Source organism: Cryptotermes secundus, unplaced genomic scaffold (assembly GCF_002891405.2).
Source record: "Cryptotermes secundus unplaced genomic scaffold, Csec_1.0 scaffold407, whole genome shotgun sequence".
Lineage (NCBI taxonomy): Eukaryota > Metazoa > Arthropoda > Insecta > Blattodea > Kalotermitidae > Cryptotermes > Cryptotermes secundus.
In genome coordinates this window covers 2,657,113-2,679,648 of record NW_019741981.1, presented here as the reverse complement: position 1 = coordinate 2,679,648, position 22,536 = coordinate 2,657,113, and the positions used below count along the sequence as shown (strand labels likewise).

The window sequence follows — 22,536 nt, the reverse complement described above, 5'->3', positions numbered from 1 at the left end:
GCCAGGCTACTTATGGTAGTGAATGAAGGATTATGATGGGGTAGAATTCAATGGTACAATTTTATGTCAAGTTTCAACAGACATCATCACCTGACGTGATGTTCATATCATGTTACACAAAACTCCATCAACTGGTTAAAAAAATATAACTGGGCAACACACAAACATACAAGGCCTGATCAAAGAAAACTGAAACTGAATTCATATCTCAAGCAAGTCACAGTTTCTAGGGACATGGCAGTGATTAAAGTGGCCCTGATGTTTACTGCATGTGTTGGCATATTTACATTTCATTTCAGTGCTGCAGTTGTTCATGGCTGACATTTAGAGGGTGTTTCCGTCAGGTGTTGATTTCATGATGTCCAAGAATACATAACATACGTAATTTCAATTTTGTGAAAAGATCACAAAGACAAGTTGGAAGAATATATTTGTTAAGCTTTTTCTCCTTTTTATTGTAACACTTCTATTTGTTTTTTTAACTCTATTCATTCTGGCCTGTCTCACTAGTAAACTAAATTATAGAATAATTATACAATAAATATCTACAAACTGAATCACACAGGCAGGTGTCAATAATTATTCCATCATTTTTATTTGTTATTTCAAAATATAAAATAAGAATGTATCCAAAAAATACAAATCATATAGTTAATCGTTTGACTTGTACCCCACACAGAGTTTTCAGCTCTGTAAGTTGAACGCTATGCAAAAAGAGTTATAAGAATTTATGTATTTCTTATCTCTCTCACAAGGCATGTATCCAGTCCACTGCACCCTGTGTAATTTTACTACCTGAACAATAATTGTAAGATGCAACATATACAATTCATTAAGTTCCTCATTATGTAATATCTTAAAAGTAAGAGACAAGATTTCAGAAGCATGAACTATGAAGGTACAAATGCAAACATGGATAGCTAGCTAATAGTTCCTCTTTAGATAACACCCCCCCAATAAAAAAAAAGCACCTGCCATGCCACATGTTTTCATTTCTGCATGTTTACATTGCTAAACCTGTATCTAGCAAGGTCATGGAGTTCCTTCAGATTCTACAAATAAATTTAAATTGATTGCTCACAAACTGCAATAGAAGTTCACACCACAACCGGTCACTCACAGAGAGCATTATTTGCAGCCAGCCAACTGGCTACATCACTCACAAAGATTAGGAAAGAATTATACACTAACGTCGATCTTAAGTATAAAAGTGTGAAATTGTCAGTAACCAAACTGAGAAGCTATGCTATGTAAACTGTTCTAGAATGCAGTGAATACTCAAAACGTATTACTGAGTCTTACAACAACTTTAAAAAATCTGAAAATTTATTTACATGAAAATAATAAATAACTAAACCTTTGCAAACTAATAACACACACACTTTTCATACTCTATGAATTTCATTCACAATCAAAGACATAAAACAATACACTAAAATCTTGACTTGAATTACATACAAGAACACATCGAAACTTTTGGAGATGAGCTCTAGCTGCTGATGTTCCACAAAAACAGGACATTAAAATCAACAGCTAGTACAATGAAATTCAGACAAATCAATCCAACCTAATATAAGCTAGTTTCTATTTCCAAAGACATACCTATAAATTTCATGTTGTTGCCATATTTGTATTTATCAGCATCCAAAATTTGTTTCTTATAAACCTCCTAGACTATGTAATATAAATATAACTTTCATACACTTAGCAGCAATATTGTCATGATTAACCTTTACTGGCCATGCACCACATCATGGTTCAACTTGGTAAGAGACACAATACTGGCAAAACTAAAATATTCCTTTATTTTGAGTAAGCCTGTAGCAGCTATGGCACTGAAATTTCCTAATCTGCTGCTGTACAGACTTCCATTATACTTCCCTGTGTGCACTATTTATAATCACTGACCCCAGGGACGGTCATTTTTAGCTTGAAAGAATCAGGTTCCAGTCATGTCCTCTGCATGTGACAGTTTTGCCACTCACACTCATTCAAGAGACTGTCAGCTTTGAGACAGCAGCATCTAAATGAGTGAAAAAGAATACCACATTTAATAAAAGTGTTCTCATATGTTTGTAGTTTGGAGTGAGAGGCATGGGACTGATATGCTAGACATAATATTGCTTCATGACTGCAAGGTCCTGAATCAATGATACAGACGCTCTCAAGACACTTCATCATCTGGGGGGGGGGTGTTTACAAATTGTGCTGGATTAGCAACAATGCTACTGCTTACATATGCATGTGTCACAGTTAACTGCCATTTATTATAACAAACCTCTAAACTACAGTCCTCTGTCCAAATAATTTAATTCTGAATTATCTGTATATTTGTACTCTTAAGAGTAAACAATGGTTTTCTCTGGAATTTGATTCTTGTTGATTCTTACAAGCTGCAATGTGTTGTTAGTAATTCTGTTGTTTTCTTCATCATCTTCATAAAGTCTGTACATGGTATATCAGTGATAATTAACTGTTTTATTTTTTAAAGTAACTATTTGTTTCAGTCAAATATTAATCATCTTCAGCTGAACATTACAAAAAAAAAAAAAAAGATTAATAAAGTGCTCTGCATTGGAAGTTGGAGCCCTGAGCTGGTCCTGACATTGTGAAGGAGAAAAAAGCCCTCAATCCGTGCCTCTCCTGGAAACCAAACACCAATTCACTGATCATCCAGCCCTTAGCCTTGTCACATTTCATTGTTCAATATTACTTGTTTTAGGTCATACTGAAGTTGTGATTTTTTTTCAGTAAAACCTTTCATTTTAGGCATGTTTCTATCTTACTTTCAAATTGCAAGACCTTCTAAATTCAACCCATGTTAACAGCACTTTATTTTTACTAAAAATCCCTTTACTAATGTCACTACAAAGTCTGATACACTGCTTCTCACTCACCCAATATAAATCTTCGTAGAGAGAGGCTTCATATTGCTGGCAATTAGACATCTCTCTCAACTGCAACTGAAGCTGCACTAATGCAGCATAAACACAAAGTGATTACACCCAGAACAACGTACACTGATGTGATGAGCCAGAAGGCAAAAAGGTACAGCGTTCGGTTGCAATACTTCCCACGTGTTGGGTCATAGTTAGGCTCATATTCTTTGTACACCCAAACTGAACCTATGAAGAAAAAGGAATGCCACATGTAACAAGAAATTTAACTAAGTCATCAGAAAAGGATTGTATTTCACAAAACTCTTCGACTTGGACAAGTGATTCCCTTTCTTACAATGAAGATAGGCACTTAAAAGTGTACAAACCATTTGCTTCATTCAACTAACATCAAGGAAATACATGTTTTTTATCCATACATAGAAGCAGCAAAACTTGGAATGATCCAATCCCATTAAGTCTTCTAAACCATGAATACTTATGAAACAAACCATTATGCACAACAGTTCCTTTCCAATAACCAGTTTCCCCCTAAATCAAGATCCTGAAAGTGACATTATCAAACCTGACAGGAATAAAGGCATTCAATGCATACAGAAAACTCAACATTGGGATATACTGGAGCAAACACAGATACACAGCAACACCATAACTTCACAAGAAATTTCCCAGGTACAGGTTTCAGCAGCTGCTAAAATTTATTCACCTTGTCAATAATGATAACCTAGCCACTCCTGGTCAGTATAGTTTCAACCAATTTAACAGCATTTAAACATGAGGTGCCAAATCCCAGCAGACTGCCTTCTTCAAATTCTGGATACTCTGTAGCTCCATTAGTAAATACTACTTTGTCTAAAATATCTTTCAGGACACATCATACCTTGAGTTGGCAACTCTGTGGGAAAAAAAAACCCACTGTATCTTCAATGACATCTTCAGTATGATCGATCTTATTCCCATCGTGTGTTTAAACTGGAATATAACAACTTCCTAATGATGACATGACAATCTATGTCATCTGACAATGCACCCTCATACATCTTTCAGACACAGAATATTTGGGTTCCTACATCTAGAGAGAAGCACGATCAAACTAAGATGAGGTGGAAATAAAAGAACAATAGATCGGCATAAACTATAGTTCTGAAAACGTTGACAATGAGTACTTATTTGTACAAGGGAATTCCTAATTATGTGGAGAGATTTAAAAACTTACCAGAATACAGTCAAATTATAACATATGGTATTATTTATTACTTGTTTTAATTTAATCAGTGACCCAACATGTTTTGACATTCAAATGTCATCCTCACTGGTTCTCATTTAATAAATACATCAGTAAAACGTTCTAATGGTTATTTTACAAGATTATACAGAGAATTTAAAACTTGCAGCAAGTTTTACCAGTGGATTTATCGAATACCCCTGATAATGACATCTGAATGTCAAAACATGTCAGGTCACTAATTACATTAAACTAATTAATAATATCTTATGCTGTAATCTGACTGCACTCAAATTAAAGCAGTACACAATGCAACATAAATATATAGACTTCTTTTACTTCAATCCCTCTTACCAAACAGCTACATACTTTTGATTTTACATTACTCACACAATAAGAAAAAACAGAAACCATCACAACTCATGAGCAAGAGTATTTGCAACAGAAGTTTTGAGATTTTCATTGGCATGACTGTTCAGAGTGTGGTCTTCTAGGTCAGTGGTTCTCAACCTTTGTCTGACCGTGGCTCCATGAATTCTTTTTTCTATAAGACAAGGGCCCAGTGGTTGAGAAACACTGTTCTAGGTAGTCTAGTCTTGCAGGTTAATACATCTTAGAGGAACATACTGCCTGCACTTCAGAGTTGAAGGTGAAGGGAGCAATATCATCATCTGCCTAGAAGACTATATGACGCCACAACCATAAGGGTTAAACGAAAAAATATTAGGTGATAGTGATGTCTTGGGCACCCTTCAACAAGCAGAACTGATGAACTTGTAGCACAAATGCATGATATAGTGCAATATTACTGGTGGCTGACTATCTGTCATGGCTTCAAAAGTAAGTTTTCTTACGGCTCAAATTGATCCATTTTAAATTAAAATTTTGGAAACAGGTATGTCTAAGCTAAGTTTGTTTCACAATTTGTGACACAAAAACACAAAGAAAATCACTTGCATCTGGCTTTTGGAAACAGATGTGTCTAAGCTAAGTTTGTTTCACAATTTGTGACACAAAAACACAAAGAAAATCACTTGCCTCTGGCTTTTAACTTCCTTCAATGTGCAGATACTGATAAAATTTAAACATAACACAACAGATGATGAAACACCAGTCTATTGTTATGACCCCAAAACTAAGCAGAGCTCGTAACAATGGACATTTCCTTTCAAACCATGAACAACAAAGGACACTAAACCAAATGGATACTGGTTCTTTTCTTCAATCACAACAGTGCTACGTATTCTAAGTAAACTGTGTAAGGTCATACTACTGATTAACATTCTTACATATAGCTGCATGGGGGTCTCTGCTGCATTACCATAAATGGATACAAAAAGTGAAAATCAGTGAAAAATTCATCATGATCACCAGTAGCTCATTCAGCATAGCATGTGGGGCCATTCTTCGCTAAATTCAGCACACCATTCCTACCTACTCATTTTACATGGTTGCCATAACTTTTTTCTGTTCTCCTAAAGTTTGTTTGTGGACTATTTAACAGCACTTCCAATAGCTTGGCTATATAGAGTCAAACAGATGGTTGAAACATGTTGCTCTGGAAAGGACTTGGAAGGACATGGTCATAGCCTACTCAAAGTACTATCCCAGCATTTGCCTTAAGGGAATGAGAAAAGCCATGCAAAACCTCAGTCATGACATCTGATGTCCTGGCCAGTATTCGAACCAAGCACCTCTCAAATACAAGTCAAGGAAATTACTGCTATGTCAACCCATTCTACCCTCCTAATATTTAAAAACCTTGAAATACCAAAACTGTTGATGTCAGAACAACTGAACACAATCCAAAGCAGCAGCCCATTCCAAAAACTTAGTTTCATAGGTTCTTCCAACACTGACAAGAGAATGTAGAACTGTGTATATGCTGTAGGAGCCTACCCCTGTAAGCACATATCTCAGTTTCAAGATTCAGTTCCACCACCTTCTCAGCAGGCCTTGAAAACCTTTCTTTCTTGATGACCTGGTACAAAGCACAAGTACCATAACTCTCCGTTCATTTTTGACACAGAGAAATTACTGTGACTATCTAAGACATTTTAAAAAATGTTCATTTTTAGAATTCCTGAGTAAGAATATACCTCTTAAAAAGTTCTGAAGGCATGAGAGAGGCTGGGTGTCTATCCCTCTCTTACACATCTTCACAATGCAAAACACAATGACTTCAGAATGGATTTATGTTTTACTATCAAACTCAGATAGGATAGTTCATAGTTCATGTCAATATTACTGCCTGAGTGAACAGAATATAAATTTTATAACTTAATCTGTTCTTGTGCTATGTAAAACTCAAGTCTAAATTACCATATTATTATATACAGCATCATATATTACTTAGACAAGCAGTGTGTGTCTCTTACCTATAATAAACCACCCAAGCATAAAACAATTTATGACCGTTTGTGTGGGTGACTGGCGGATTCGTTCTTCTTCCTGCTCCTCTTCACGTTGTCTTACTTTTGCGGAAAGATCAAGCAGTTGCTTTAAAATGCCAAAAATACCTGGAAGAAACTTAATAATTATGATTTAAAAGATTCTAAACACAGTTACAATGCAGGTACTACGAAGGTACTAATGATACATGCTTTTACACTCGACTCATTCAACAAAACTTAGAGACAATGATAGTTATGAGGATGATCATGAATGATGGAATAAGCAGAAACTAAAGGGAAAACAGTTGCTGTGGATTGTGTTCTAGAGAAAGGGTAAAAGATGAAAGACTCAATCATGTCAACTTGGTCCAAAACTCATTCTACACACCTTCAAAACATGAGTCAGCCAAGTTACTGCACAGCTCATACATTTTGTACAATTAATTATAGATAACTGTAAATTAACTATAAGTAACACTTTCAGGTAGTTTGTCAAAATATGTTAAACACCTGTGTAAATCACAGTCCAATCCAACATCAAACTCACTTCAACATTTCCGATACATAATTCAAGAAAATAAATTACAATTTTCCTTGGTAGTTCATCGTGTGTTGAAATAAATGTTCACACAGCAACCTGAAGTTAAATATACTGACATTTTGGTTTATTCTTACAAATTTTCAGTTGCCCAAAGCAAGTAGATACTTTACAGTTGATCTCTAATTCAGTACTAATCTCTATAAAAGTGGGCTATCAACAAATCTTTATAAACTTGAGTATATTTAAAATGTAGCGGCCTCCGTAGTCTAGAGGTAATGTTCCCACCTCATGACTCGTGGTACGCGGGTTCAAACCTGGTGGAGGTCGTGGAATTTTTAAGGCCGGAAAACTTCAGGGAACAAGTCCTCCGGGACGGACTTTAAGCCGTGGGTCCCGTGTCGTAGCTTATGGCACGTAAAAGAACCTCATATCCCCAAAGGAGATTACCGAGCCAAATTCAAGGACGTTTCCCGCCCAACAGTAGTCTCTAACACCTCTGATGGATGGGGGAAGCATTATAGATACCGCCAAGCCAGCAGAGGCCGAACTCGCTAGCTCGGTCGGGATTGATGGTACACACCAATATCGGTAGGGTATAGAGACTGGAAGAATATCATAGAGGGAAGCACAATGGACCAATACTGGTCTAAGTGCATGGGGAAACCCACCCTCTCCAATAACTAACTAACTATATTTAAAATGTTGACAGCAGTAAATCACTCACCTCCAATAAGCAGGTATATTGGAATGTATTCACCCTGTGGACAGTCATATAAGTAGATGGAACCCATGGCAATCATGCAAATAGGAATGACAATCGTCACACCTAGGACAATGCTGCAACCAACTGGAAAAAGAAAACCAAAAACCAGTAACCTGATGTTAGGAATTACACATAATTCTTCATGTAACATTACTATAAGAAATGAACATACTTGTTCCCAAAAGCAAACAGATAACATTTTTTAAAAAGTCAATCATTCCCTTGGATGCTTTGTGTGCCTCACGAACTCGTCCAAACAATGAATCATAAGAAGGTGGAGGTGCTGAAAGAGAAAACACAACATTAACTCCCTAGTAAAATCATTTCAGTATTCCAGTCTTAGTCACTTTTCAACTCATAACAGGCTATAAATTATAAGAGCAATGAGTAAGAGAATTGATCACTGTACTGTAGTAGTTAGAACTCCTACATCATATTAACATTTTCTGGTACAGTTTTCATTATTTCTTAAGATCTTTAAAGATGCTGTCTCAACTATACAGGTTATATAGTTTGAAATGAATGGGAAGATGATACTGAACTGTGACCAGGCAAAATTTGGTAGGATGTAGTCTTGGCCTACTTTAGGTTACTATCCCAACTTTCAAATAAGGGATTGAGGAAAACCGGTATTAACCTTAGCAAGTAGCCGGTAACCCAGACACAATTCAAGCCAGGAACCTATGAATATAAGTACGGCAATTATTACAGTTACTATGTCTAAAGGCCATGCCACAGCTCAAGCAGTTAGTCGCTGGCTTCCATCATGGCGGCCCAGGTTTGATCCCGGGTTTGGTCAAGTGCGATTTGTGGTGGACAAAGTGGCGCTGTGGCGGGATTTTCCCAAGTACTTCGGTTTCCCCTGCCAATCTTAATTCCACCAAATTCTCCATCAACATAATCACCCGGGGCAGGTACAATAGGCCAATCAGTGGCTGCCATGCCGAGTGGACCCAGTTGGACTCCACCCCCAACTAAATGAATTAAAAAAATTAATTACTATGTTTAAACATCATAAGCATATATCATCATCATCTGAGTATAGCAATGTATCAAGGGATAAAAATGTTAATGATTTTTCAGAGAAACCTCCTGCCTCCTCCTGGGTCAAAGTATCAAATATCATGAGAATATATTTGTAGGGGATGTTTCATTCACCTCCAGTTAATCTACTTTACTGGACTTTCATTATATACAGGGTGGGGCACAGAAACTTGCTTCTTGTGAAGATGCATTGTAAAGGGAGGGGAGGTCGTAGAAAAGTGGGGATAGGCTCGGTGAACGCAGAAGTTGCGGAAGTTTCTGTCTAATACCCCTCAGTAGGAAACATGAGGTGGACGAGTGAGCAGCGAGCGTTTGCTGTCGAAGCCTATTTTTCAAACAACCATTCCTACTTGGCGGTGCAGCGTGCATTCCGTACTCACTTCAGAATTAAAGCCCAGAGGTCTGGTTCCCAACTGGAAATTGATTGTTTTGTGGGTAGAGAACTTTAGGACAACCGGGAGTGTGGTGAAAAAATCATCAGGACGACAACGGACCGTTACGATGCCAGAAAATGTGGAGGCAGTTCGACAGTCGATTTTGAGATCTCCAAGATGCTCCGCCCACAAACATGCAGTCACCCTAGACATATCCAATTGTTCAATGCGCCGAATTCTTCACGAACATCTTAATTTCCATCCCTATAAGATGGTTGTTGTACAAGAATTGTCACCATGTGATTTCCAGAATCAAATAACGGCATGCTAAACATTATTGGAAACTTTACCCCCTGACACACTTCTTTTCTTTAGTGATGAGGAACATTTTCACCTATCCGGATATGTCAACAAGCAGACTATGCGCTACTGGAGTGGTAACAAACCAAGAGAGCTCCATGAGAGGCCACTTCATAGTGACAAGGTGACAGTATGGTGTGCGCTGTCGAGAGTTAAGAGTTATACTGGCCCTTATTTTTTTGAAGCCAATCATGCAGTTACTGTCAATTCACAGCGGTATGTGAACATGATTAAAAACTTTTTTGAACCAGCTCTTGAAGAAATGCATCTAGGAAATGTCTGGTTCCAACAGGTTGGTGCCATGGCCCACACAGCCCGAACTTCGATGAGAGTTTTGAGGGCAAAGGTCCCCGGACAGCTCATCTCGCTTCGAGGTGACATCCCGTGGGCAGCGCACTCACCTGATCTAACGCGCTGTGATTTTTTTATGGGGATACCTCAAGGCAGAGATTTTTAAACATCGCCCCAAAACCTCCTTCAGCTGAAGAATGTTATTCGGCATGAAGCAGCCCAAATTCCGGTGCACATGTTGAAATATGCAGAGGGGAACTTCAGAAAACGGTTGCATCAGTGCATAGAGAACAGTGACCACCACCTTTAAGATATTTTGTTTAAACCTAGATGATTTAAAACTTTAAAGTATGTTCTTTCATTAGCTAAACACAAATTTTGTCTATCAGCAATAATTTTTTTTCTATTCGCCTTCAAAAAACGGAAGTTTCTGCACCCCATCCTGTACAATGGCAATAAAGAATCCCACTGTTGCTGCACTTCTGAATGGCAAATATATCAGGCAAAATGTAAGATCTGAGGTTTTCACGGCAGTGACAATGAAGAAAGCAGTCTTCTGGGATGTGGCAGCATGTAGATATGGTGTTAACTGACGTTTCGGAGGAACGTATCGCCTCCATCTTCAGGGTAGAAGGAAAAATAAGAAAATCTGCAAGCGAAGAGACAGTGAGAACCAGTGCAAGCAGACTGGACTGATGTTTGAAAGAAACTCAGCTATGAGAGCAGGGAAGAGGGGAGGGGGGGAGGTTTGTCTCAGCAAGTCATGGAAGCCTCTCATCTGTTCCCTAACCCCCCCAGAACATGACACCAGATCCACAAGGCTACACAGGCCATGACAGACTCACATAGCAACCCCCCAGCTTATGGGTTAATGCCCTCCCATTAACGTTGCCTTTCTCACCCTCCCCCCGACACTGATTTCCCATGTAGACTTGTCCTCTTCCTTCCCTGCTCTCATATAGCTGAGTTTATTTCCGACATTAGTCTGGTTGCACCTGCTCTCACTGTTTCTTCACCTGCGGTTATTTTTCCTTCTACCCTGAAGATGGAGGCGATACGTTCCTCTGAAACGTCAGTTAACACCACATCTACATGGTGCCACATCCCAGAAGACTGCTTTCTTCATATCAGGCAAAAGTTAACTTATAAATGTCAAGTGTATATCATCACACAAATTTTATTGCTACAGATTCTAGAGATTCCACAATATGTTTCAGCCACTACATGACCATCATGGGCAGGTAATTCTCTTCAGCAGACCAGTTTAAAGCGCAGGGACAATTTTACCTTTACCTAGACTTTCTTTTACTGTAGTAATCAATAACACTAGCCACATTTCACAGTGCACTGAAGTGTACTGCCACATTTATATGAATGGAAGATGATTCTGAATGCAAGATGACCCCACACTAGAAAATATTTCTGTGCAGAAAAAGCAATTTTATGAATTTCATAATCTAACTAGAACCATATGAACAAAAATAAATACAAAAAACATGTTATGCCCGACATTCATTTAGTTTCCATTTTCAAGTCATCAGTCGTTAGTTTTTATTCAGCCTTACCAGTCTCATTTTGTTTACAATTACTACTATAACATTTATCATGACTTGAACAGTTAGCGTCTCAGCTGTCACTAGCCACCCGAGATCTCGATGCCAGTCTGTCTAGTCCACCACCATCATCATACAGTTGCGCCCTCCTCAGGCTGGCATGGTCCCAGTCATCTGCATCAGCAATAACTCATACCTTCAGACTGCTTGAATGCCATTCAACTTTCTGAAAGTGAGAGCAGGCCCTGAAGAGTGCATCACTGCTGATGTACTTCTGCCCCTACCAATGTTCAGCCATCCTAACAGGTATCTCTCACCAACGTTGATCCATCATCCTGGCCCTGTACAGAAATGCTGATTTTCATCCACTCTTCCTCTTCCCTACATTGTTTTCCCATAATTCGTGTATGCCATCATAACCTTATAAACTGTCACTCTCGATACATCTAAAAGTGTGGCACTTTTGGTCACAAATGCTCCAGCTAAACGGACATCAAATTCTGTCCTCTTTCAAATTCAGACAAGTCTCCCAATTCCTGATTCTTTCACACAGACTGTTACTCACACAATCACCAATGCACTGCATAAGCACTAGAGGGTGTAAACAAATGGAAGAACATTTAATGTTGCGAACTGAAGCAGTTATCAGAAAATCCTCCATATTCAAGAATGAAAAACGAATGTTCAAATGGAGAGTGAAACTACTACTTCTCGATCCAGTCTCAAAAATTTGAAATTTACACATGCACAGCTAATATACTTATACTACTACCCAAAAGCCACAAAACCTGAAAAGGAGCTAAATTTAGTAAAAGCTATTATTTTGCTTAATTTTTCAAGTTGGCTCAAACTTACAGGTGCAAAATATGGATCTTAAAAGAAATTCCTTGTCAGTATAAAGATAAATATCAAATTTGATACTAAAATGATTAAAGCATCACATATATCCATCCCTATGGGCTAAACAAATCTTATAGTCATTTATGTCAAGATCAATGCAGCAGATACAAAAATCTAAGCAAATTTTATAGTCACTTATATCAAGGCCATTACAACAGATGTAGAAACCGATTTCAAGGCTATCTAAACCAGTATGGATATCTAACAAAGCAGCTTCATGGCTTCCAAAACTGCATGTATTGGGAAACCAATGACAAGAATTTCACAATAAAGCCCCATTCCCACACAAGAATATATAAGTGCAGGCAAATAAAAAAAAAATAAAAAAATTAAAAAAATACTAAAGACTGCCAAAAGAATGATACCAGTGTTAAACTGAATTAATTTCACAATAAATTATGTGCATCCGTGGTTTCTACATCTGGTGTGATGACCTTAACACAGCTTCATAGGATTTGTTTAGGCCTTGCTCATTAATGCATGCTGTGATGCTTTATTTTAATATCTCTATATTATTTATCTCTATATACTGAAAAAGGATTAATATTAAGTGTATATACTTGCAAGACATATTTGACTTGAAATATTAATCAAACAAAATAACAAGTATCAAGTATCATATTTTTGGACATTATCCATTGTCTTATCTATATTTAAAAGACAGTCCTGTTTATTTTTCAAAACATAACGTTTCGGCGACTGGATTCTGTCTCCATCCTCAGGTAATACCTACTCAGTTGGCCCAATAGATAGATCTCCAGTCTGGAGATAGGGACCAGCTCTATCTATTGGGCCCAACTGAGTAGGTTTTACCTGAGGATGGAGACAGAATCCAGTCTCCGAAACGTTGCATTTTGAAAAATAAACAGGATGGTTATTTAAATATAGACAGGACAATGGATAATGTCCAAAAACATGATACTTGTAGCAATGTACCTTTGTCACAAACTTTTAAAGCAAAATAACAACTTTTACTTAATTAAGCCACTCTGTATTGTTTGTGGTTCTTGCTGATGGTCATAAGTGGCCAAAATATGATGTAGACCTGTCTACAGCTATAAAAAAAAAAGAAAAAAGAAACTTGTGTGTAACAGCATGCAGAGATTGTTTACAGGTTTACACAAGGAGGCAACATTATAAAAATGGTTACCTACTTGAATCTTAAAACACACTGAACCTTGAACTTTAAACATGTTTTAATCAGATCAACTTGTGTTCCAGTTAATCCAAATCCAGCTATAATGTTGTTTGTTCTAAGTACTCACTTCCTTTGAATTTAATGTCTCTAAACAGCTGAGGTACAGCCATTGCACAACAGCGTATCCAACAATAAAACAATGAACTCATCATCAGCTATGGTATTTACATGATAAGTTAATGTAATAATTAAGAAATGTAAATTCAAAGGATTTATAAACATATAAAACCACAAAGGGTACAGGGTCCAGTCAGTTAATCATAAGCAAAGACCAATAAAAACTACCATGTGGATCAATAGCTTCATCATAAGATGGAGGTGCTCCTCGGTCTGAAGAGGTGTGAGCAACCACAGTGCCTGGGACACTGTGGTAAGATGGAGGGGGCATGCTGCCTTGTGACTGTGGTTCTGATTGGCATTGCAAAATTGGATCTGAGGCAACTCCCGGACTCTGAAGGACAAAATCCTGCAAACAGATCACAGATAATGTAATTATACAATGCCACTGAAATTTAATAACATCACTGTGATTTATATTTCTATTTCATTTGCAGATATTCATTCCACAGTGTCTAAAGATCTCCGAATTATTATATACTTTTAACCTGCTTAAAGTGTTTCAGCAATATTTCCCAACCTCTGTCACCCTAAGAATCCTGTTTTCCTTTCCTACAAAGGAATGGCTCAAAATGACAAGGCAGATTTTGCTCAGCCTGCCTCTATTCGATCTTGCTGATCTTGCACAATTTCTGTGGATGTAATTCACTTACATGTTAAAGAGATGGAACAATCACTTTATCATATTGTGATATGAGGGCTGAAAGCAAGAATGATGCAGTGAGAAGAAATGGCGATTCCTATGCAATGGAAACCAAAACACATTTTTGCATCAATGAATCAACATGCAACACTGGAGTAACTGTTGTAAACCATGTCTTCTACATGGTTCATGCTGAGGTTATATAACAAGGCCAACTGGAAGAGCACGTTGAGACAACAGTCACGTCTAGGAAGTCATAAATTAGTTGTCAGACAGTAGCCAGCTGGCAATGATGTGAGCACAGAAGTTGTACTGTTAGCAGCCAGTACCAAGCAATGGCTAGCAAAGATACAGTGTGTACTATAATGATCTGTAAACTGTGTAGGTTAGCAACAGTGTTATAATAATATTTATGAGTTGTAAACAATCAATATATACAATTATCAGTCCAAACCCTGTCTCAGGCTACTAACACATGACAATATGATCATAACATTGTCTGTTTTTATAAAGAACAATATTAACTACAACTACATGAAAACAATGTGTTGCTAGTGTATAAAACACATCATGATTTCACAAGTACATTTTCACTGTATTCACATTGAAAACCTTCTGTCTAGAAGACACAACATAGTGTTCAATGGTAAATTTGAAAAGAAAAATGTATATCATGCCCTGACAAATACAAGTTTGGAATGGAGGATATTACACATCAGGGACATCTCATACATGTAACTCACTTAGTCAAGAATGTAGTTTGTATGGGAGAAAAAAAAATGCACACAGAACTCTGGTAGAGATACCATGAAATGATTTAGCTTGGAAGGCTATGCATGTGTGTGTACATTTGTGCATTGCATTATTTTTCTTGAATAATGTACGCTGTGGATTAGAATGACCTGACGACTGTAGATTCAATGTTAGGGTCCTCTATTAATGTCTGCCTAAAATATTTTTAAGGTGGATCTCATATCTTATGCAGGCTGAAGACTAGTAAAACTGAGTAGGGCCATTCAGAACAAAGGGCATTGGAATGCTGACATCCAGTGTAGTGCTCCTCCATGGCAAGGTTTGTCCGCAGACAGCTGCTCACACTTGAGAACTGCTGGAGCATTTCAACTGTGAGTTGTCTGCCCAACCAACCTCTTTACAGTTCTGATCTCACTCTGAGTGACTACCACCTGTTTACCTACCTGAGAGCCGGTTAGGGTCACAGTGCTTCAATAATACTGAGGAACTGATGGAAGGTGTCCAAACATAGCTGAGCTAACAGGCAACAGACTTCTATGACACAGGCATACAAAAACTTATTCCCCAGTATGACATGTGCCTCAATTCTGGTGGTGACCATGTTGAGAAGTATTATTATTATTATTATTATTATTGGAGGAGAGTGGGTTCCCCATGGACCGCGACTAATAGTCTATTGTACGTCCCCCTTTGATCAGTCGCCATACCCTGCTGGTACTGGTGCTCGCTATCAGCCCCGTTCAGCCAGCGAGGCTGGCAGTGGTACGTGAATACTTTCCTATCTACCAGAGGCATTGGAAACTACTTGGGCAGGAAACTTTACCTAATTTTGCTCAGAGGTATCCTAGAGACATGAGGATCTTTTACGTGCCGTAAATCTATGACATGGGACCGACGGCTTAAAGTCCCTCCCAGAGGACTTGTTCCCTGAATTTTTCCACCCTTAAAAATTCCACGGCTTCCGCCGGGTTTGAACCTGCATACCTTGAGTCATGAGGTGCGAACGTTACCCCTAGACTACGGAGGCCGCTATGTTGAGAAGTAGCTTAAGTATGTAGACACTTTTTTATATAAGATAAAATATTTTTTCCCATTGCTTGTTTTGTTAACAGCTCCCCAGAGGTCACTTCCTGAATAGCCCTCACAGTAACTTTCTTATGATAATACATCACATCCACATCACTATCTGACATCACGCAACCTCAGAAATATTCCAGACACAGTACAGCAATGCTGAAACTTCCAATATTAATTCCAGAGAGCAGGGGCATTAGGAGACTTCCTGGAAGGAAGCAGGTCTGAGAGAATCAGACTGTTACTGGACCCAAAACAGATCTTATAGCCTACATACATTAAAAGTAAAATTATCTACCATACAGCAGATTTCTCCAAATGTTAGTAGCATTACTATGTATTACCTCCAAGTAGACACCAACCTTCATAATCACTACTGTGAGAACTTCAAACCTTTCATTCAATTTTTCAATTGAGGGTTTGTTCTGTAGAAGTTCTGCCTTAGTTCCCCATAAATAAAAGTTACATAGGATAATGCTTAGTGAGCATGCTGGCCACAGATTACTATTAATTCTGTCTCCAAACATTTCTCTCTAAGTGGACAATGCTATATGAGCAGTGGCACAGTCTTATTGGATACCAGACTCCTTCATATTGTGGCATATTTGCTGAAAGCCAGGAGAGATAGCCGTTGCTAGGGAACGGCTCTGTAAACACACCCATTGCTAGGTGATTGCTCAGTAGCCATCATGTGATTGCCGTAACAGAATTCCTGTTTGAGGCAGTGTTTTGTGTGTGGTCCATGCCAAGGCTATATAACAAGGGCCAGCTGCCCCTGCGAGTTGTAGGAGGCAACAAGAAGGGAAGTCTCAAATCTGAGACAGTAAAATACGGTCAGGAGTCCCAAGGGACTCGGACACGAGAAAGACTGCGCTGTCAAGGGCCAGCAGCATATACAAAAGACAAATCCATCCTCTCGTCAGAGAGGGTGACCCCAAAAAAACAAGACCGTAACTGTCAAAGAGCAATAAATATCTGGTCATGAGCCTCAGATGGGGCTCGACACAAAAACTTACTGACTGACCATCAGTCGCAATGTGACTTTGACTCAAAGTGGAGTCCAAATCAAGAGCCTTGAGACAGCAATTCGAAGAGTATGAGGCTGGTGAGATGGCAGCCAGCCTGTGAGGATGTGAGCCTGGGAGCAGAGGATCGTCCACTGTTGGAAAATGTTACCAAGCAGCACAGTGAAGACCATGAATGAGAACACTAGCCTGTGTGTGATAGCGATCTGTGAAGTGTAGACATGAATCATGTATAAAGTGTCCACTAAATGTGATTAGTGATTACCAATCCAAACCCTGTCTACAGTCACACTCAAATGCAAGCCAATATGTTAGGCGGTCAAAAAATAAGGGGAATATCTATTCCGTGTACCTTTCACAGTTGACTGTGTCCTCAAATAAAATGGATCCGTTTATTCTATATGTACTCACACCACACCCCAGCACCAATTTTAGAATTATGTAGTCAGAAGTCATGTAGCTGCTGTCCTGCACTTTTAACTACAAGGGTTGTACTGAAAGTCATGAGCAACAATTTTTTGTAAAGTAACATGCTTTAATATTGACAAACCAAATACACTGCCTCAATCTACAGACCTTTCTTTATTTTTCCACATAATCGCCACTTCCTTGTACACATCTCTCCCAGCATTCTGGGAGTTTGAAAATTCCCCTTCTGAAAAATTCCGTTCCAGCCATCCGAAGACACTGACGCACTGCTTTCTGAATTGCCTCCCTTGTCTCAAAACATTGTCCACGCAGCTGATCCTTCACAAATCCGAAATGATGGTAGTCGGAGGGTGCCAGATCAGTGCTATAGGAGGGGTGTGGAAGAACAATGCACGACAGAGCTTGTGCAGCATCTGGACGTAACGAGCAACATTGATGGTTTGCCCAGGTTCCAGGAATTCGGCCAGAATAAACCCTTCTGCATCCCAGAAGACTGTGCCCATCACCTTTGCAGCTGATGGCACTGTCGTTGCCTTCTCTTTTGATGGAGAATGCAAATGGTGCCATTCCATACTCTGTTGTTTCATTTCAGGCTTGAAATGGTGAAACCAGCTTTTGTCACCTGTCACAATACAGAGCAAAAAATCATCACCTTCGTGTCAATATCTCTGCAGCAGTTCTGAGGTGATGGCTTTTCGCTGACCTTTGTGGTCTTCGGTCAATAACCGCGGGACCCAACGAGCACAAACTATCCTACAGCCCAAGCTTTCAATCATCTCCTGTACTGTACTGTGCCCTATTCCAAGTTTTTTGGCTATTATGTCCACAGTCACATGTCTGTCATCTTGAATGATCTCATCCACTCTTTCCTTGTTGCGTTCAGTTGAGACTGTTCGAGGACAACAGTTCCGAGGCTCATCGTCAATGCTGGTATTCCCATCTTAAAATGTTTCACCCATCTTCGAACACTGCTCGCACCCATGCACACACTTCCATAAGCATGCTGAAGTCTCTGGTGAATTTCTGCAGCAGGGATATCCTCTTTCACAAGAAATTTGATAACAGCACGCTGGCAAAACGACACATCGTTGTCGGCCATTTTGTTAGGAGTGATACTGGTCACGTGATGCAAGCTATTGATGTCACAAGACACTCTAGGTTAACACAACAGCTGGTTCCACCTACCACCGTACTCTCTTTCATCTGCTGTTCCTAGGTTGCATGCAAAAAAAGTTGCTCATGACTTCCAGTACGACCTACGTAGATATGTAAGAAACCAAGCCTAATCAGAAAAGAAAATCAGATGAGGGTGAATATCACCATCATGGAGGATTCAATTACAAAAATTCAATGTTTACAGGCCATGAGGTTGCAACTGATGCACCACTGTTTCAATTTTGTGAGTTTTGTGGCTGTTTGTGCAGATGATTTTGGTATCGTGTGCATGGCATCTGAGAGATTTCTGATGAGATTATTCAATATTTATCCAACATCCTTTAACAACCACACAGTAGCATGAAACTATAGAGCATAAATGGTAGGATGGTTGGTGAATTAGAAAGGAAGTGGTCATGCTCTAACTAAGGTATTAATCCAGCATGTGCCTGGATGGACTGTATAAATCACAAAGAAACTCCTGTCAGGCTAGCCAGTATGCACCTCCAGAACATATGTTAAGAGCACTACTTCTACATCAACCTGCTCAGCAGTTTCAATTATGAAGGAACTCTTATGTACATATTATTATTACTTTATAGCACATGAATGGAGGAAAAGAGGAATACAAATAAGATATTGGTGGGAAAGCTAGAAGGAAAGAGACCACTAGGAAAACCTTGACATAGGTGGGTGGATAACATTAAAATGGATCTTAAAAGAGATACAATAGGGTGGTATGGACTGATAGATCTGGCTCAGGATAGGAACGAGTGGAGGGCTCTTGTGAACACAGTAATGAACCTTCAGGTTCCATAACTTGCTAAGAAGTTCTTGAGTAGCTATACAATTGCTGGCTTCTCAAGAAGGACCCAGATCCATGAAATTAGTTCATCCATTATCATAAACCATTAAGAGAAATGACTAATAAGGTAACTGACTAAATCATGCTCATTTTATGTACCTTCCAATATTTACATCTATTTCTTTGTATGTCAATTAATAATCAATTTTCTTTTTTGCAACTGTAATGAAATGAAGTTGACAGCTTGTTTGTGACTTCCCCATTATTTATACTTGTCAGTAACTGAATTTTACATGGGGTTCTAGATCTTGGCCATTTTCAATCCTAACCAAGACGCCGGAGCTCAGGGACTTTAGCAAACATTTTTTCATTCCACTTCGACTGTGTCACCACATGTTCATCATGTTAGGTTACACAAATCATTCACCTATGCACAGAGAGGAGAAACTTTGGCAGCAGTAGTGGTGGTATTCTGCTGACCCAGGACCAATATTCTTTCACAATATAAGTATTTATAATCACATAAAATAACGTACTGAGATATAGGTAACCATAACTTGTTTCTCGCCCTGTAATTGGATCTACTTGAATATAAGAATAAATTAAATTAAATTAAACATACGTCACGATAACCTGACCTAATCCAATCTAATCTCACCTAACCTAACCTAATTAAACCATATAAAGGGGATGGGTGGGATTAAACACCACTCTGGAATGTCGACTGTTGTGGAATCGAGCTGCAATATATACATTAACCGGTAATGATCTCCTAATTATTAAAAACAATTCTTTCAAAAGTAATGTGAAATGAAAAGGTGCTATTTTCATCGCCAAAGAACAGAATATAATGAAGTACTGTACCAACCCGCATTTTATTACCACACTTTGTCTTGTCTATATGCCAACTGAACTTATTTCCTCTGCCACTGTTTACTACAAGCCACAGTATAAATATCATAGACATATACTTTGTTTACACTAACATAACTACGTACATAACCAAACCAAGAGACCGCATGTATGACACCTGTTTTGTTAGGGTCTCTGTAATTGGTTCAGACAAAAATGATAGGTATATTATGATTGGTACAGACGAACTATCAGCGTGAACGCTGTTCATAGATGGCAATAACCATACAAGCAGATTGCGCTTGTGTATGCTTCTCTTTAATCTAACTCAGTTGCCTGGTGGGGTACGCGAACGCCTCAAGCTAGTTTTATGCGAAGTTTTCAAAGCAGAGGGCATACCAAAGAAATTGGCAACCGCAACGCAACCTCAATTTCTAAGAATTGTTATCAGCCTGCGTTCAACACATTTTACAGAATGGAGCATGACCCTTATTACCTAACTCATTTATGTCGTTATTACTACATGAAGTTATATTTATATATCACCAATTATATCCAGATCACAAGGACATGAATAATTTATAATTACACACCTGTTGATTGTTCACATTTTCATGTGACCATTCTTTCGCTGTCATATTTTCATATTGTTCATGAAAATCATACATCTTGTCACTATAAGTGATAGATGGGCGGGCATTTTATACATACATGTATGTCTCTTCTCCAAAGGAATGGAATAGTAAGGCAACGCATGTTGTTATCCACTATTAACAGATTTCTTCATGCCTCCTATGTAGCAGCTAGGTGCTTGTAGATCTTATTTCCGAACTTGGTACTTTTCATTATAATTCTGCTTAGATTTCTTCAATGGTATGATCTCAAATGAAGTGTTTAAGAATTCAATGAAGATTATAAATATTTGGAGATATGCCTATGCACAGACCAAATGAAAAATAACTTAAACAAGCTGACCACAAAATACCCCACCAATTCACAACTATTTTAAAAAGTCACTAATACATACTTTGATTATACATGGTAAGGTAAGGCTGTCCCAATGCCTGCATAACTAAGTACCATGCCATGAAAACGTAGGGGGCTGGAGATATAGCTCTACCATTCTTGACCTTTGCACTAGAGAGTGGTGAATGGTCAGCTTCAAGCCCTTACCACTCTATCCCCACATAGAAAGCGCCCTCAGTGTCCTATCCAGTGATAAAAGGCTGAGTGGGACCCAGAGCAGGTCTGGACTCTTACCACCATCCGTGAGCCAGTTGTCTAGAGAAAATGTGGTAGTCTCAACATCTCACAACCCTATGGGCCTTCATGACCCATAGCAAGGGATAACTTGGCCTTTTTACCAAAATCAGAATGACTTGACAAAATTTAGTGTTAGTTTCATCAGCATCAATCGCATCACTTGACATGCACATAAAATTTTTTAAAAATTTTACACATTAAATCTTAACAGCCAATAAAAATGAGTTTAAGAAGTAAACTTTTCAGACATACAGCCTTCATGGACTATACAATATTATGCTACAGTGTAACAATTTATGTGAATCTTCACAGATACTTGGCAATCGCCCTGTGGCCAAAAGATGTTAAATTTACCAGAGAGCATGGACTAACTGGCAATTCAAGCATTGACCTGTAAAGCTGCATTAAAGATTGTATTGTGTGTGCATCAAGTGGTTTATCTGGTGCAGCAGAATGCTCAAATACAATATTATCAGTCCTATATCTGTTTGCAAAGAGATGGAACTGGCACATTTTCAAACATGCTCTTCCATGCAAATAGTATCATTTCCTAATAATAATCAGTGATTACAAATAAAATTGCCATCAAAATCCAGTAGTTATATCAGGGAAATGCAGGACTGTGAGCAGGATGGACAGAATTAAATTCCTGGCACAGGCAATGAACTTCCTATCATCCATGATTTGTTTATTCCGTCTTGCAGTGCATACACTTGTGGGGTTTTTTTCTTAACGTGTGTGTAGTCTTTGTCATTACTCCTATGACAACCCACTTCTTCGGAACAATTTGTTGGCCCTGAAAAGGACCGTGGTTGCTGAGATGATTGACCGGTGAGGTAGCGCGGCGCGCGCCGGTAAGGAGAAAGGCTTGCTGCAGTGAA

The 22,536-nt window shown here is 38.6% G+C and overlaps 1 protein-coding gene across 3 annotated transcripts; it reads right to left on the bottom strand.

Moving 5' to 3' along the window:
- Positions 1-576: 576 nt before the first annotated feature.
- Positions 577-20,562, bottom strand: LOC111872949 (transmembrane protein 272). 3 transcript variants are annotated; one of them, XM_023867258.2, is made up of 7 exons: positions 20,409-20,562; positions 13,825-14,005; positions 7,992-8,102; positions 7,781-7,903; positions 6,501-6,641; positions 2,898-3,125; positions 577-2,023 (listed from the first exon to the last, which is right to left on the bottom strand). In XM_023867258.2, exons 1-6 carry the CDS (start codon positions 20,505-20,507, stop codon positions 2,941-2,943), a joined length of 840 nt encoding a protein of 279 aa, XP_023723026.1. In that variant the 5' UTR covers positions 20,508-20,562; the 3' UTR covers positions 577-2,023; positions 2,898-2,940. The 3 variants fall into 3 exon arrangements, with proteins under 3 accessions (XP_023723026.1, XP_033610784.1, XP_023723027.1); XM_033754893.1 differs by lacking the exon at positions 20,409-20,562 and adding an exon at positions 11,638-11,782 and having other exon boundaries at positions 13,825-13,910; XM_023867259.2 differs by lacking the exon at positions 7,992-8,102.
- Between the last annotated feature and the right edge of the window lie 1,974 nt (positions 20,563-22,536).

Coding starts and splice junctions, on each gene's coding strand:
- LOC111872949 (XM_023867258.2), bottom strand. CDS start 20,507: ATGTCTATGATATTTATACTGTGGCTTGTAGTAAACAGTGGCAGAGGA. Junction 8,103..13,824: donor TGAAGCTATTGATCCACATG/GTAGTTTTTATT, acceptor TTTCTCTTTCAG/CACCTCCACCTTCTTATGAT. Junction 7,904..7,991: donor CTGTTTGCTTTTGGGAACAA/GTATGTTCATTT, acceptor TTCTTTTTCCAG/TTGGTTGCAGCATTGTCCTA.